This window comes from Calonectris borealis, chromosome 2 (genome assembly GCF_964195595.1).
Source record: "Calonectris borealis chromosome 2, bCalBor7.hap1.2, whole genome shotgun sequence".
Taxonomy (NCBI): Eukaryota; Metazoa; Chordata; class Aves; order Procellariiformes; family Procellariidae; genus Calonectris; species Calonectris borealis.
In genome coordinates, this window is record NC_134313.1 from 18,646,494 (window position 1) to 18,662,222 (window position 15,729).

The 15,729-nt window shown below is 37.0% G+C and overlaps 1 protein-coding gene across 3 annotated transcripts in view; it reads left to right on the plus strand.

The window, feature by feature from the left end:
* The window catches only part of CSMD3 (CUB and Sushi multiple domains 3), a 796,263-nt gene that overhangs the window by 520,226 nt on the left and 260,308 nt on the right, over positions 1-15,729 (plus strand). For all 3 annotated transcript variants that reach the window (XM_075141259.1, XM_075141260.1, XM_075141261.1), the window contains 3 exons: positions 3,052-3,243; positions 7,947-8,073; positions 8,904-9,106. In XM_075141259.1, coding sequence (XP_074997360.1) covers positions 3,052-3,243; positions 7,947-8,073; positions 8,904-9,106 — 522 coding nt within the window. The remainder of the gene's footprint in view (positions 1-3,051; positions 3,244-7,946; positions 8,074-8,903; positions 9,107-15,729) is intronic.

The window sequence follows — 15,729 nt, forward strand, 5'->3', positions numbered from 1 at the left end:
TGAACAGTCCCAGCTCTTCAGCCTTTACCCATAGGAGAGATGCTCCCATCCCTTAATCATCTTAGTGGCCCTTGTTGGACTCTCTTCATAAGCTCCACATTTCTCTTGTGCTGGGGAGCCCAGAACTGGACACCATACTCCAGATGTGGCCTCAACAGTGCTTAGGATAGAGAGGAAGGATCACCTCTGTTGACCTGCTGGCAACATGCTTCCTAATGCAGCCCAGCATACCATTAGCCTTCTTTGCTGCAAGGGCACATTGCTGACTTGTGTTCAGCTTGGCGTCCACCAGGACCTTCAGGTCCTTTTCTACAGAGCTGCTTTCCAGCTGGGTGGCCCCAGCGTATATTGCTGCATGGATTTACTCCTCCTCTGGTGGAGGACTTTGCACTTCTCCTTGTTGAACTTCCTGAGGTTTATGTTGGCCCATTTCTCCAGCCTGCCGAGGTCACTCTGGATGGCAGCATGATCCTCTGGCATACCAGCCCCTCATCCCAGTTTCGTATTATCAGCAAACTTACTGAGGATACACTCTGCCCCATTATCCAGATCATTAATGAAGATGTTGAACAAGATTGGACCTGGTATTAACCTCTAAGGCACACCGCTAGTTACTGGCCTCCAACTAGACTTCGTGCCACTGATCATCACCCATTGGCCATTTCCCATTTTGGGAAAGACAGCTAATATTTGTTTTGCATAGATGTAGACAATGAAACCTTCCAAAAGTACCATGGGCTTACCCTGATACTTTTAAGCAGTAAACAAAATCCCCACAAGCTGTAATGAAACATTCTGTGTCCTCAGGGACACATTGTGAGCATTCATGCTCCTTCAGTTGTCTAAAATAGCCAATTATTGCCATTCAAGATCCCCTTCACTATGCCCCTAGCTACCAGGTGCTTCTCCCAAAGGATACAGTTTTCCTTTTGGTCCTGTTGCCGGAACTGCCAGCACTGTGTGGATAGCTGAAATACACTTAGGACAGCAAAAATGCTGCTAGTACCTACGCTTAGACAATGGAGTTACATGTTTACCCTCAAGAGGGAAGTGGTCAGTTAAAAAGACTACTTTGGTGCTGTGTCTATAAACAGGCTGTCCAGAGATGAGGACATCTCAGGGGTCAAAGCACATTTTAACTTCTTTTCATGCAGTGTGATCAACAATTTTCTTAGAAGACAGGAAATTCTAACTGGTCAATAAGTATCCAGACTGGCAATATCAAAACAAGGTTCTTCATTTGGGACTCACATTAGTCTCTTTTAGAGCTTCTGCAGAACAGTCTGTACTGGGAAACAATAACTTAGCTAGGAAGGAGAAAAATTCATCTCAGAGGTTGTGGAGGCTCTTCAGGAGGTGAGCCGTTTTCAGTGAGTCATTGTTGTGGTTTAACCCCAGCTGGCAACTGAGCCCCACGCAGCTGCTCGCTCACTCCTCCTCGGTGGGATGGGGGAGAGAATCTGAAGGGTAAAAGTGAGAAAACTCGTGGGTTGAGATAAAGACAGTTTAATAGGGAAAGCAAAAGCTGTGCACGCAAGCAAAGCAAAACAAGGAATTCATTCACCACTTCCCATCGGCAGGCAGGTGTTCAGCCATCTCCAGGAAAGCAGGGCTCCATGATGCGTAACGGTTATTTGGGAAGATAAACGCCATCACTCCAAACGTCCCCCCCTTCCTTCTTCTTCCCCCAGCTTTATATACTGAGCATGACATCATATGGTATGGGATACCCCATTGGCCAGTTGGGTCAGCTGTCCTGGCTATGCTCCCTCCCAGCTTCTTGAGCACTTGGCAGAGCACGGGAAGCTGAAAAGTCCTTGACTACTGTAAACGTTACTTAACAACAACTAAAACATCAGTGTGTTATCAACATTATTCTCATCCTAAATCCAAAACACAGCACTATACCAACTACTAGGAAGAAAATTAACTCTATCCCAGCTGAAACCAGGACAGTCATTGAACGAGTGGAAGGAAGAACTGGGAAGATACAGCATTTGACCTTTTTTTTTTTTCCTTATGTGAGCAAACAGCCTTATCCAACCTGAAACATTTTGTCTGTAAAATAAAATTACGAACATTTTTTCAATCAATCAATAGTAATAATTCAGCACCTGAGGAGAGATTGTGAAAGGCTTCCGACTGTTGACCAGATGGACAAATACTGTGTAAATGACTTCACTGAACAATGCAGACATGAAAAACCCTTCATTTGTTACGTACATATAGGAATATCAATCTGACACAAGTGCCTTTTTACCTACAAACAGTTTGAGCTGCATGATATTGATAAAATACATTTGATTTTGAACAAAGTGAGGTTTCGAGCTGCTTCTCAGTTAATAACAGAAAACCTTATCTGGAATCTCCCAAATTACAGTTTATGTTTCCCCAAATGTTAATATGCTTCCCTGTTTCTGTATAATGCATAAGTAATTTTGTTTCCTTCTTCCTCCACATCTCTTAATTCTCAAAAATATGCAAATTGTTTGGCTTGAATTCTCTATATCATCATTATCACTGCTTCCTGCATGTAGATTTTAAATTTACAAACTACCGAATGCAGGATTAGGGTAGGGATTGATAAATATAACAGTATTTCTTCAGTGCCATAGGTGCTATTGTGCCGTTGGTGTTACTATGCACAATAACAACAAACAAATCTGCTGTGCAATTTTGTTTATGAGCCTTTAAATGTCTATTCACAAACTAAATTGTTATCAAAGTAAATGGACAGTCACTTTAACTGCCATTTTATAATTTATCACATAATTTTAGAACTGATTGATAATGATAATGAATTTCCTTCTCAGTCTTTAATTGGACTCTTAGGAAAAATGATGTTATGATGCAGTTTGGTTTGCATGCTCTAAGTGAGTGGTATAGACAGTTATCCTACTTAGACTGTTTAAAAACAGAGAAGAAACCTTAAATAGGTTGTTACATGAAGTCTGAAAATATTTGATTTCCATTGGAAAACAGAAAAACTTAATTTCATGAATGTATTTATCTGTTTGATTTTGTAACTATAATTTTTTATTCCTACCACAGGTTTTGAGCTTTCACATTGTGAGGACCCTGGTGTACCACAGTTTGGATATAAAATCAGTGACCAAGGCCATTTTGCTGGAAGCACTATAATTTATGGATGCAATCCAGGTTATACACTCCATGGAAGTAGCCTTCTAAAGTGTATGACTGGGGAAAGAAGGGCGTGGGACTATCCCCTGCCATCATGTATTGGTATTAAACTTTTTTATTTTTTATTTTTTTATTTACTTAAACTGTTATCTGAATATAAGAAAGAAAAAAATTGTAAGGATTGTTAGATCTATGTGAAATCTGATCTGTATGTATACAGATCTATTTACACACACATTTACAGATCTGTCTGCATAAATCTCATCTAAGTTTATGTGAGTGGTGTTGCCTTTTTTAGGTTTAAAAATGATAGTAATTATTAAACATTCATGCATACTGAAATTCCTAATATGTGAAAACCTAGTTATAGTCAGCGAATAGTCAACATAAAAAAACAGCTTGATCAGAAAGCCAGGACCATATATGTTTTATGAGGACTTGTAAAACTAGTATTTGGTTTTTCTAATTGTATCTAAATAACATTAAGCTAGAAAACTTTTCATATATTTACATACAAATACTATAAAATAAATTAAAAGAAAAACTTAAAGGTACGAAAAGATATAGAGTTATATTGTATTTTTGTCACTTGGCTTCTGTTATGTTGCTGTGATGAATAACACAGTATTATACACTTTATTACAGTATTGCAATAACTTTATAAGTTGTGCAGGTACCTACAGGCTCAATTTCTTCTGTAGGAGAGCAAAAAGACGACAAAACTTAAATATTCTAGTAATTTTCTTCCTTTTTCTTCTCCTTTTAGAGGAAATTGGGATTGAGTGAGTAGGGGAAGCAAGGGGTGAAATGCACTTTGTGCCTAGATTTAAGTTTGACAGAAAACAATATACTTTGGCATATCTTTATCAAAACATAAAGCCCATTCAGGAAAAATATGCAACAAATAAAGACTGAACAGCTCTCTTAGAGTAATAAATAGGGAATAAATGCGTAAATCCCAAATTTGTGATAAGCCATGACTAATTTCTACATCATTTAGGATAGATGAAACCAAAGAATTAGCGGGAAAGCATGGCATTGGAATGTGCAAGTAGCAAATAAAAGGTGCACAAAGAACATGTGATGGAAGTTGAAACAAAAATATCAAATAAAATGTGAAGGTGCCAGAAAGTTGAAATTAAAAGTTTGAACAACAAATTACATTTTGAGTTCCATTATAAGCATTAAAAATCATAGATGTATCACCATAGTAGCACTCATATATATATGAATGAGTTCTTGCTTAGTTTTAAAACAGACCAAGGTAAATATGTCTAAAATTATTCCTTCATTTTTTTTATTTATTATCTAGATTATGTACTGTGCACTATTTACACTAACTGTGGGAAATTCAACTTTCTCATATTCTAAGCAAATATTCAAAACTTCATATAGTGCAAATCTAGGTCTACTGGAAGGGGATTGCTAGAATAGCTCACAGATGGGAGATAAACACTGTTGTTGTGTGTCCCCTACATGACAGAAGCTGTTTGGAGGAAGGTCCCTGGATTTAATTATTCAGCAGTCCCTCTCCAAAATAGATGCATACAGCTCAAAGGGTACTGCCTAATCCACCTTTGGATTAGGAAGTGAGACAGATTCAGAGCTGATATAAACTAACAAAAAATGTCAACAAACTGAAATTCAGAGCTGAATCTGGACCTCTGTTAAAAGTGACGATACGCTGCATATACTCAAGGGTTTATATTCTTTTTTGTTTCAGTACTGGTAAACCATCCAACTCAAATCACTATCTTTCAAAAAAATTACACAAATTAAGCACCTAGGTTTTGCACTGCCACCAGACTCTGTGAAAACGACATTATAATTATTCCAAAAATGTATAGGTGAATCTATTTAGAATGTGACTCCATCTGTAGTATAAACTTCTTGAGTTTTAAATTAATCTTATTAAAAACATATCTATTAGTCTGCTGTTCTTAGGGAGGTTACTTATCCATCCACTTCAGAATACCACATATTTGTATGTATTGCTCTTCCTTAAGCAAACAAAAGTACATAGATGGTGTCATTTAAATGAACTTAGGAATGATTTATATTGATTTTGTTTATTTCATTTAGGTATTTCTCCATAGCCAAGTAGTAAAACATATTACTTGCATCCAGAGAGAGTTAAACAGCTGTAAAGCTGTTGTCTGTATCAGCAGTAGTATCCATCCCAACCTGAGGATTGCATAGGTTTGACTAAATAGATTTTAAAAGAATTTTAATTAAAACAAGTGAGTTTTTTGTATAAACAAGCTTAAGAAATCAAAAAGTTTTTGAATGCCAATCGTAAATAATGATCTTGAATTACATATACCTTCTGCATCACTGCAGATGCTTTAAAGTACTCTTGAAGGGATGCAGTAGAATCCTATAAAATGTCTTAGATATCAGTTGATGTTTTCTTGGGCTGAAAAATATACAGTAAAAGATTAATGATGTCTTTGTAATGATACAACATGAGGAAATTGGCTAGAAGAGAACTGGGAAGCAGAAGGGCAGTTAAGAAATGCACAAGATCAGTAAGAAAAAGCATGCTCAGATTAGAAATGTTCCTCAAAGAAAACGATAAAATTTCATCACAACGGTTTTTGTACAGGATTGAGACCTCTTTTAGTTACTTCTTTAATATGTCCAAACAAAAGCCTGAGTCTGAACATCTCTTACTCATCCGTGATCAAAACAGTCAGTTTTTGAGACTTTAAATTCAGTAATGGATTAAATAGCAGGAGGTGAAGATGAATCAGCAATAAATTTTTCTAACATTTCTGGTTTATAGGAATTCTTCTTTCAACATTCACTTTTAGTTAGAATCAGATTGAAACTAAGTTTCTTTGCTATGAAAGGAAATTGAAAAAAAAGATTGTTTTGGCAACACTGATGCCCTTTATTTCCAGGGTACTTGTTTATGAGTCAGGTAGCTGTATGCACTCAAGTTTCATGCTTATAATAACTTGGTCCCAGCCCACTACAAGATCTTTTAGTCTACAGACTGTTCAGGCAAACCCCGAGAATCTGTGACAATAGTGATGTGTTGCATGAGTTATTTTAGAAATAAAATTATTTCTTGGATATTTATGAGCAACATAAGTCAACAGACATTTTAATTTTCTGCTACTATTAGAAATTGGCTTAAAAATGCTACTCTTCTTGTTTAGTATCATTTTATGGAAGAATGTGACATTGATAAGACAATAGCAAAACTGTTTTCAAGCAGGTGTAGTAATCATAAATCTTAAACATGTAGTAAATGTTACAATACAACATACTATCCATGGAATTTGCAGGAAGAAATGTAGTATAATATATATTTCCTTTAACTTGACATCCTTAGGAGAATCTTTAGCAATGACACTTAGAGGCAAAATTAAGATTCTTAATTAGGATTGTCTTCATAGTAAGCAATCTGGAGATGTAAGATAAAAAGGGGTTTGCTCTGTTACTCCTGACTGCAACCTGAGAGGGTGCTGCTTTCTGAGAAAAAAGACTTGCACAGCTGATTCAGCGACCAGCAGAACGGGGGAGTGGAACCTTGCTGGAGAGGCAGAAATAAGCCACTGGGGAGAAAGAGGGAGCCTTCAGAAATCATAATAAAAAAGCAAACTGGTTATCCTCTGTGAAAATTAGAAATTATAAACTTGTAGTTGTTCCGTGGTCCTGGATGAAATGTAATTAATTTTAAGTTTCGTTCAGTTTGTCAGTGAGTAATTTTTTCTTTATAGTGTACTCTATTTATATCCTTACTCTACTGGAAGAATAATAGACTATGCTACCCTCTGAGTTGAATAATTACAAAAGTTTTTTTTTTTTAAAGAGTGTTTAGGTATTAACAGATTGGCAAAGTGCTTAAAAAGATATGAAAGGCCACCTGTCTCTGCGAATTTGCTTTTATTATGTCAGAAAATCCACCAAGAGTAGCATTTCAATTATATTTTATCATGGAACTCACAGATCATAAGGTAATAAATCTCTCAACTAAATATTTTAGGTGATGTTAAATCAAAATAAAACTGCATTTTAACTATACCAAGAGATCTAATTATTTTGGCTTTACACTTCACAAGTCAGAAAGTATTAGAGGGACTTTAAAAAGAAGGAAAGCGAAATAGGAAGGCTTTAAAGGTCTCAGGGATCTACATTTAAAAAATCAGGTTTTCTAAAAGATTAGGTATTAAGATTATGAAGTACTCAGTTTTGCCTAATGACTTGCTGAGGCTATCTAAGAGGGAGCTACTTACCATCTGTTATCCTCTAAGAAATACTATAGCTTCACTGTGAGGACAAGTTTTGAGTAAGAAGTTTTACATTTTTTTTCTAGGCTGAAAGGCTGATTTTCTCTCTGAATAGTCTGCTTTTATTTAGTATGTTTCCTCTCTTTTTTAAAAAATTATGTATTTTATTTTGTACTAACTAATTTATTTAGTTTTCTTAATTTAATTCTACTGCTTTAGGGTGACATGTTGTTCTTTTCTTTTTTTTTTTTTTAAGTAACAATCCATGTTCCTTTCATTATATAATGGTATGTTTTCTAATTATTATGTTGTGTTCAAAATTATTAGAAAAACATAGGTGCCAAAGGAAAATACAGAAATATTCAAATAAAACCACATTTACAGGTTCCTTTCCCAAGGCACTTCAAATCCTTGTATGTTGTCTTACAATCTTAGGGCATACAGTCAGTTTAGTTGTGTTATTTATTCAGCAAGAGAGTAGATGTATAAATTGATTGCTCAGATGATTAGCTGGAAGACTATCTGTAATGAATTAAAAGTAACACATTACGTAATGTTTTTTATTAGCTGAATGTGGAGGCCGTTTTAAAGGAGAATCATCAGGAAGAATATTATCTCCTGGCTATCCTTTTCCCTATGACAACAATCTGCGTTGCATGTGGGTGATTGAAGTAGACCCAGGAAATATTGTCAGGTACTAAAAACAAATCTTACAATTATAACAAAAATTTTGATTACAATAATAACCAAATCTTATCTATACAGTGGAGAAAAAGAGGGATTTAGGATTTAAAATTTAAGATGCAGCTCAAGGCCAGTATTTTTGACATTCTAAGTTTGAATACGTAGGTTTGTGTTGAAACTTTATTTTTCAATAAACATTATCTGATGAAGATCAAGCTTTAAAATTGGTTATAATTTTGTGAAATGCTGATGAATTTTAAACCAATTCATATACATATATATGCAAACATATATACAAACTAGAACTGTTAACTGGAAATCTGATTAAAAAATATCTAATACAAATGCTATTTTAATGCCAAAGTTATAAGATTGAATATGTTAATAGTGCTGGAGTCAGCAGAACCGTTTAATGCAAGAATTCACATTTAAAAAAAAAAACCTGCATTTCAGTAGTTCTTTTTAGTTAGACATTTATTCACACTATATCACTAATTGCATGAGTTTACAGTTCTATTTAATTTGTTTTGTTGAGAATGTGATACGTAATATTGTCTTAAGAAAAACAAAACTATTTCCTGAAAAGATTGTGTGGATACCATTTGAATGGCTAAAGTAATATATTATTTCATGGTAGTCAAATTCAAATATTGTTGTTTTTTTTCTTTCAAATACATTTCTGTATTGGGCTTTTATGCATCCAAAGGTAAAGGTGTGAAACATTATGGAAAATCACCCTTGGAAATCAAAGTTTACTTGCTTTTTTGGTTTAGTTTTGTTGCTAAAGATATGTTGTTGAGTAATATGAAAGCTGACAATAAAATCACGGTATTCTTACAGCCTCCAGTTTCTTGCTTTTGATACCGAGGCATCCCATGACATTCTACGAGTTTGGGATGGTCCACCTGAGAATGAGATGTTACTCAAAGAAATTAGTGGATCCCTTGTTCCCGAAGGCATTCACAGTACACTCAACATAGTAACTATCCAGTTTGACACAGATTTTTATATCAGCAAATCTGGATTCGCCATACAGTTTTCAAGTAAGTTGATGCATTTAATTTTTTTTTTAATAAGGTAGTTCTCTCACAGCTAGCTGTAGTGCTGGGAACAATTGAAATCAGTGATAACGTTTCTGACTTTGTTAGGGAAAGAATTGGCCCAGACTTACAGATTTGTTGTAAAGCTATATTTTTATCTTAAAAAAAAAAAAAAAAAGTCCTTTGCTAGTTTGGCTTTGTTTCAAGGGCAGCTGGGGCAGTGCCAGAATGCTCATAATTATGACTAGCGTTTTTCACAAAGGAGGTGGTGTAGGCATGTTAAAGTCTCCATCCTTTTCTAATCAATAAGAGTTTCTGCTTTCAGAGACATCTGTGCAGAGTTTTCACTCCTGCTGCGCTTTTATAGGTTGAAACGGGAAATAGCACTACAGGAACAGCAGTGTCCTTCTCCCTTTTGCCTTCTAGCATTATTTCATTTTACTACAGGCAGCATGATGACAAATCTAAACAGTTACTTAACTGTTATTAAATCCTTTTAGACATTTTTAGTGCTGAAACAGAAAAAATCATTGAGTGAGGTCCATTTTGACCTTCTTTTTTTTCTGGTCAATGAAATTTATATATATTTTTTCAAGATTAGCAAGATCTGTTCTAATATCATCATTTTGTTTAGCAGTAGTAATGTTTCTAACGTGGATTGACAGAGAGACTCTTAATGATAATATTATTTACCTTGTTGTGCTTCCTGTGCTTGGTAATTGTATTAGCGCTTGTTTTCCCGTACCCTCATTCTTTCTATGACAAAAACACGTGTGCACACAGTAATTTGAAGGAATAATGAAGTATGTGAATGAGAGGACAATGTAAAAGATATTTAATTTGTAGTGAAAGAGTGCCTCTGCTCCATCTGCTGGTTTTCAAAGCCGTGAATAGCGTTTTTAATTCCTTGGCTCCAAGATATTTTTGCCATTTTACTACCTTACCCACTTCCAGAGCCTGTTTGGGAGACTCTCACATATCTGCTTTTCAGCCTCAGACATGCTCCTTTATTTAATGTTGAGGCCAAAAAGGGAATAGGGAGAGCATTATGCACTGAACTTATTCAGGTAGTCATTTAGGGTGAGTGGAAAAAGAGATTGATGCATACTAAGAATGGAGTTTCAAGGAAAAATGGATGGGACATGGGAGTAAAACCATAAATCAGCTACTGATGTACTTCCAGTGCTTTACCTGAAAAGAGGTTTTAGAGTTTCATCTGAAAGGAAAGATATTTTATTTAATTCTCCATGCTCTTGCAGTCTGTTGAGATCTAATGATGGTAGGTTAAAGGATTCATGAAGTGTCACTGCCACAGCATTTCTCTTACTCTTCAGTCCAAGTTCACAAAATCACAGTGATCCTTCTCAAATATTTGATGTTGCACAGTTTGGGTATATATTCCTTATTAGAATCGCAGACATTTTTTTTTTCCCTACCTTAAGATTTTAAAAATAATGTATAAATAGCTACACAACCTGAATTACACTGTTGCTATATGGACATATTATTTTATTAACCAGGAAAGAAATATATTTGAGGAGATGGAGGAAATAGAAAGATAATTCTGTGCAACTTTGTTTCAAGTTTTCATATACTTTCTTTGAGTATATAATGGTGTCTGAGTGAAACAGATGGTGTCTGCGTACTTTAGCTACAGTGTAATTAACAAACAGAAAGCTCACACAGGGGACATATCTACTTTTACTTTCCTCTTGCCATTTCATGAAATTCGGTATGAGTATTTAACTGGATTATTGGCCCTTTTACCTCAAGAGGAATGTTATTCAATGACAACAGATATTTTATGTTCAAACCTTTTTATGACCTTGAATGCTTTTTTTTTTAAAAATATATATTATTTTCTTAATCTTTAAACTAAAAATCTGTTTCTAAAAAGTGGATTCACCTTCTTATCTGTTCCTTGCAGTTTTTTATCTCATTTTATCAACTGTTCATACATAATTCTGCATCTGTCATTTATTTAATGAGTTAAAATGTTCACCATTGATAATGTGGTATAATTTGAATTTGACTCCTTTACAAATCATCCAATATATACAGAAAATTAATTTGTATCTGGTAACATAAATTACAGGTGAGATAGCATCCTTCACCAAATTAAAGGCAGGGGAGAGGGAAAGGCTAGAGAAGCTGAAACTTTATATAAATAATAGAAAGACAATTGTAATTGAATTAGTATTATGTATTACAGCTGGTACTATTAGAATTATCTCTATCTAGGGCTGCCCAACACAATGCTTTACAAGGCATCAAAGTTGTTAATAGTTTTGTAAAATTTAGGGGATAGGAAGGAGCAGGGAGTCAAAATAGGATTTTCTTGCCCATTGCCTCAATTAGTTAGTTTTAGAATCATAGAATCATAGAATAGTTTGGGTTAGAAGGGACCTTTAAAGGTCATCTAGTCCAACCCCCCTGCCATGGGCAGGCACATCTTCAACCAGATCAGGTTGCTCAGAGCCCTGTCCAACCTGACCTTGAATGTTCCCAGGGATGGTGCATTTACCACCTCTCTGGGCAACACATTCCAGTGTTTTACCACCCTCATTGGAAAAAATTGCTTCCTTCTATCTAGTCTAAATCTACCCTCTTTTAGTTTAAAACCATGACCCCTTGTCCTGCCGCAACAGGCCCTGATAAAAAGTTTGTCCCCATCTGTCTTGTAAGCCCCCTTTAAGTACTGAAAGGCCGCAATAAGGTCTCGCCGAAGCCGCCTCTTCCCCAGGCTGAATAACCCCAACTCTCTCAGCCTTTCTTCATAGGAGAGGCGTTCCATCCCCCTGATCCTTTTTGTGGCCCTCCTCTGGACCCACTCCAACAGGTCCATGTCTTTCTTCTAGTGGGGATCCCAGAGCTGGCTGCAGTACTCCAGGTGGGGTCTCACCAGAGCAGAGTAGAGGGGCAGAATCACCTCCCTCAACCTGCTGGCCACGCTTCTTTTGATGCAGCCCAGGATATGGTTGGCCTTCTGGGCTGCAAGTGCACATTGCTGGCTCATGTCCAGCTTTTCATCCACCAGTACCTCCGAGTCCTTCTCAGCAGGGCTGCTCTCAATCCCTTCATCCCCCAGCCTGTATTCATACCGGGGGTTGCCCTGAACCAGGTGCAGGACCTTGCACTTGGCCTTGTTGAACCTCATGAGCGTCACACGGGCCCACTTCTTCAGCTTGTCCAGGTCCCTCTGGATGGTATCCCGTCTCTCAGGTGTGTTAACCGCACCACTCAGCTTGTGTCATCTGCAAACTTGCTGAGGGTGCACTCAATCCCACTGTCTATGTCACTGATGAAGATATTAAATACTACCGGTCCCAGTATGGACCCCTGCAGGACACCACTTGTCACCGATCTCCATCTGGACATTGAGCCCTTGACCACTACCCTCTGGATGCGACCATCCAACCAATTCCTCACCCACCGGACACTGCACCCATCCAATCCATGCCTCTCCTGTTTAGAGAGAAGGACGTTGTGAGGGACTGTGTCAAAGGCCTTACAGAGGTCCAGGTAGACAACATCTGTAGCCCTTCCCATGTCCTCTGATGTAGTCACTCCATCATACCACGCCACTGAGTTGGTCAGGCAGGACTTGCCCTTGGTGAAGCCATGCTGGCTGTCTCAAATCACCTCCATGTCCTCCATGTGCCTTAGCAGAGCTTCCAGGAAGATCTGCTCCATGATCTTCCCAGGCACAGAGGTGAGACTGACTGGCCTGTAGTTCCCCGGGTCTTCCTTTTTTCCCTTTTTAAAAATGGAGATTATGTTTCCCCTTTTCCAGTCAGTGGGAACTTCACCGGACTGCCACAACTTCTCAAATATGATGGATAGTGGCTTAGCAACTTCATCCGCTAGTTCCCTCAGGACCCGTGGATGGATCTCATCGGGTCCCATCATCTTGTGCACCTTCAGGTTCCTTAGATGGTCTTGAACCTGATCTTCTCCTACAGTGGGCAGCTCTTCATTCTCCCAGTCCCTGCCTTTGCCTTCTGCGGCTTGGGCGGTCAGGCTTGAGCACTTGCCAGTGAAGACTGAGGCAGAAAAGTCATTGAGTACCTCCACCTTCTCCTTATCCCGGGTAACCAGGTCTGTTTCCCTCTGGACAGGACCCACATTTTCCCTAGTCTTCCTTTTATCACCAACGTACCTATAGAAGCTTTTCTTGTTGCCCTTGACGTCCCTGGACAGATTTAATTCTATCAGGGCTTTAGCTTTCCTAACTTGATCCCTGGCTGCTCGGACAATTTCTCTGTATTCTTCCCAGGCTACCTGTCCTTGCTTCCACCCTCTGTAGGCACTCTCTGTTTTGTTTGTTTCTTTTTGTTTGCTTGACTTTTTGGAGAAAAAAAAAAAGGGGGATTTTGTTATCTGAAAAAGTAGAACTATTATTATAACTAAATGTTATAATGATTTTAACATTTATAATCTCTTTCTGTAAGTAATTAACATGAAGGAAACTATTTATTTTATGCTGAACTTCTAAGGAATACTGCAAACTTTTTTATGGTTGACAAGGATAAATTTTCTCAGTTAGTACAATTGTGCATTACTCTGAGAGGGAGAAGAAAAAGTGATGGATTTGGGATCCTGCTCATGCTTCTGTACTTTCCACCACCATCAAGTATTTAGAACTACTGAAAGTACAGCTTCTTTTATACATCTAATGTAAACAAAGAAATAAATGCCACTGCTCATGACTTCACATCTCATCACTAGGCAGAACCACTATACTTTGGTCTAGTATTGTCCGTGATGTCCTGTGGGACATCAGCAAACCGTGACTATGGAATCTCTTCATATAAACTTTAAAATTTTTCAGTTTCTGCAGTCTGCTTTGAGATGACAGTGAAGGAATGCAATAGAAAGCACAGCCCACAAAGCCTGAAAAACAAAGTACAAAAAGATGTGTAATAAAGCAGAATATTTAAAAAAACTTTTATGTACGTGTAAAAGAAAAATAAGAACCTCTGGGGATTCAACAGTAGGATTGTAATATGAGGATTTTGGAACACGTCTAAATGGAATGAACAGATTGAATAAGGTAGCTGGAGAACAGGTGCCAGAGGTCTTCCCTTAAATTAGGAGAAGAGTGAAAGGTTGACAACAAGCCACAAGCAATATTCAAACAGGAAGTACCTGTTACAGCATATTTTCTCTGAACTGTCAGAAACAGAGCATGAAGAGCCCAATACATACTAGAAAACCACCAATGAAATAAGCAGTAACTTCATTTGGTCCATAAATTCTGCAGAAAATAAAAATTAGACCTTCAAGAAAAGTGAAGGAGAAAGGGAAGGGAACAAGCGTGTACTTGCCAGAGACACGAGCTGTACATCTCAGGGTCAGACAGAAGTATTAAGCATAATGAAACGTTTTGTTCAGCTGACATTGCTTCATGTCACCAAACTGAAAGTAGTAGCTGAGAGAGGAAAAGACAGAGAAAGAGAACAGAAAAAAGTTGAGTGAGAACATTAAAGTCAAAAAATTGGGTGATAATAATTGTGTGTACTTAAAATAATCTTTTTAGTCCCTTTAATATACATCAAGTGTGTAAGATCAGATCAGATTCTACTGAACTTGATGAGATTATTTCCATAGATTTCAAGAGCCTTTGAATCTGGTATTACAGGGAATTTTCCTCTCTGCTCCTTTAACAGTTCAGGTGCCATTTATCATTTATGCAGAAAGGAAGGATCTGTATTCAGCTTTCATAGGCCATTATTTCACTGTTAATAGCTGCACTACTGAGTCATTCTGACTGAGTGACTGCATTCTGCTCAGGCCTAAGTGTGCAGTCACATTTCTGACTAATTAAATGGCACACAATATAGAGCATTTTTGGAGTTAGTTAGTGCACAACTAACCTGTAAACATGTTTTGAGTATTTGGGAGGTTTTTTGTAAATAGATGCTCTAGCAGTATTTTATATCATGTGACAGCAATTTCTTATGTAACAGGATATGCCTTTAAATGCTTGGATTTCCTCTACTGCCAAACTACAGCTGTCCCTCCTTATTTTAAGACTGGGTGAATAGTCCTTTGGAGTTACTTGTCTCTGTAGACTATAGAAAAAACCTAGAAAACTTGTGTCAGATACCTACCTGGATGGTTTAGGTTTGGCAATATTAATTTCCAGTCTAGAATTATAATGCATGATATTGCTTACTTTGATTACATTTAATGATTAAATACTTACAAGCTGTATTTATGTTTAGTGCTGATTTATAACCACACTGTTTTCTAAATGTCCTGTGTTTGATTTTTTTTTTTGGTTGGTTGGTTGGTGGTTTGGTTGTTCGTTGTTGTTGTTTTTTTTTTTTTTTTTTTTGTGGGACTTTTTTGTTCAAAGAAAGACATATTCACCACAGTCTCATTTAGGAAGATTTTTTGACACTGAACACCCTCTTGTTTTTTTTTCTTTTCTCCAGTTTTCCGGTAACAGAGATCTCTACTTCTGACATGTTTAACCTGAAGGTGATTTGAGAAAGGATTTGGGGAATTTAACAGTTTTCTTTCTCAAAGTGCTGTTTACTAGCACTGCTGGTATAGGATCACTTCCTAGCATAACTTCCTCACTTCTCTGAAGTCTGGAAGATAGGATTTATTCTTCCTCA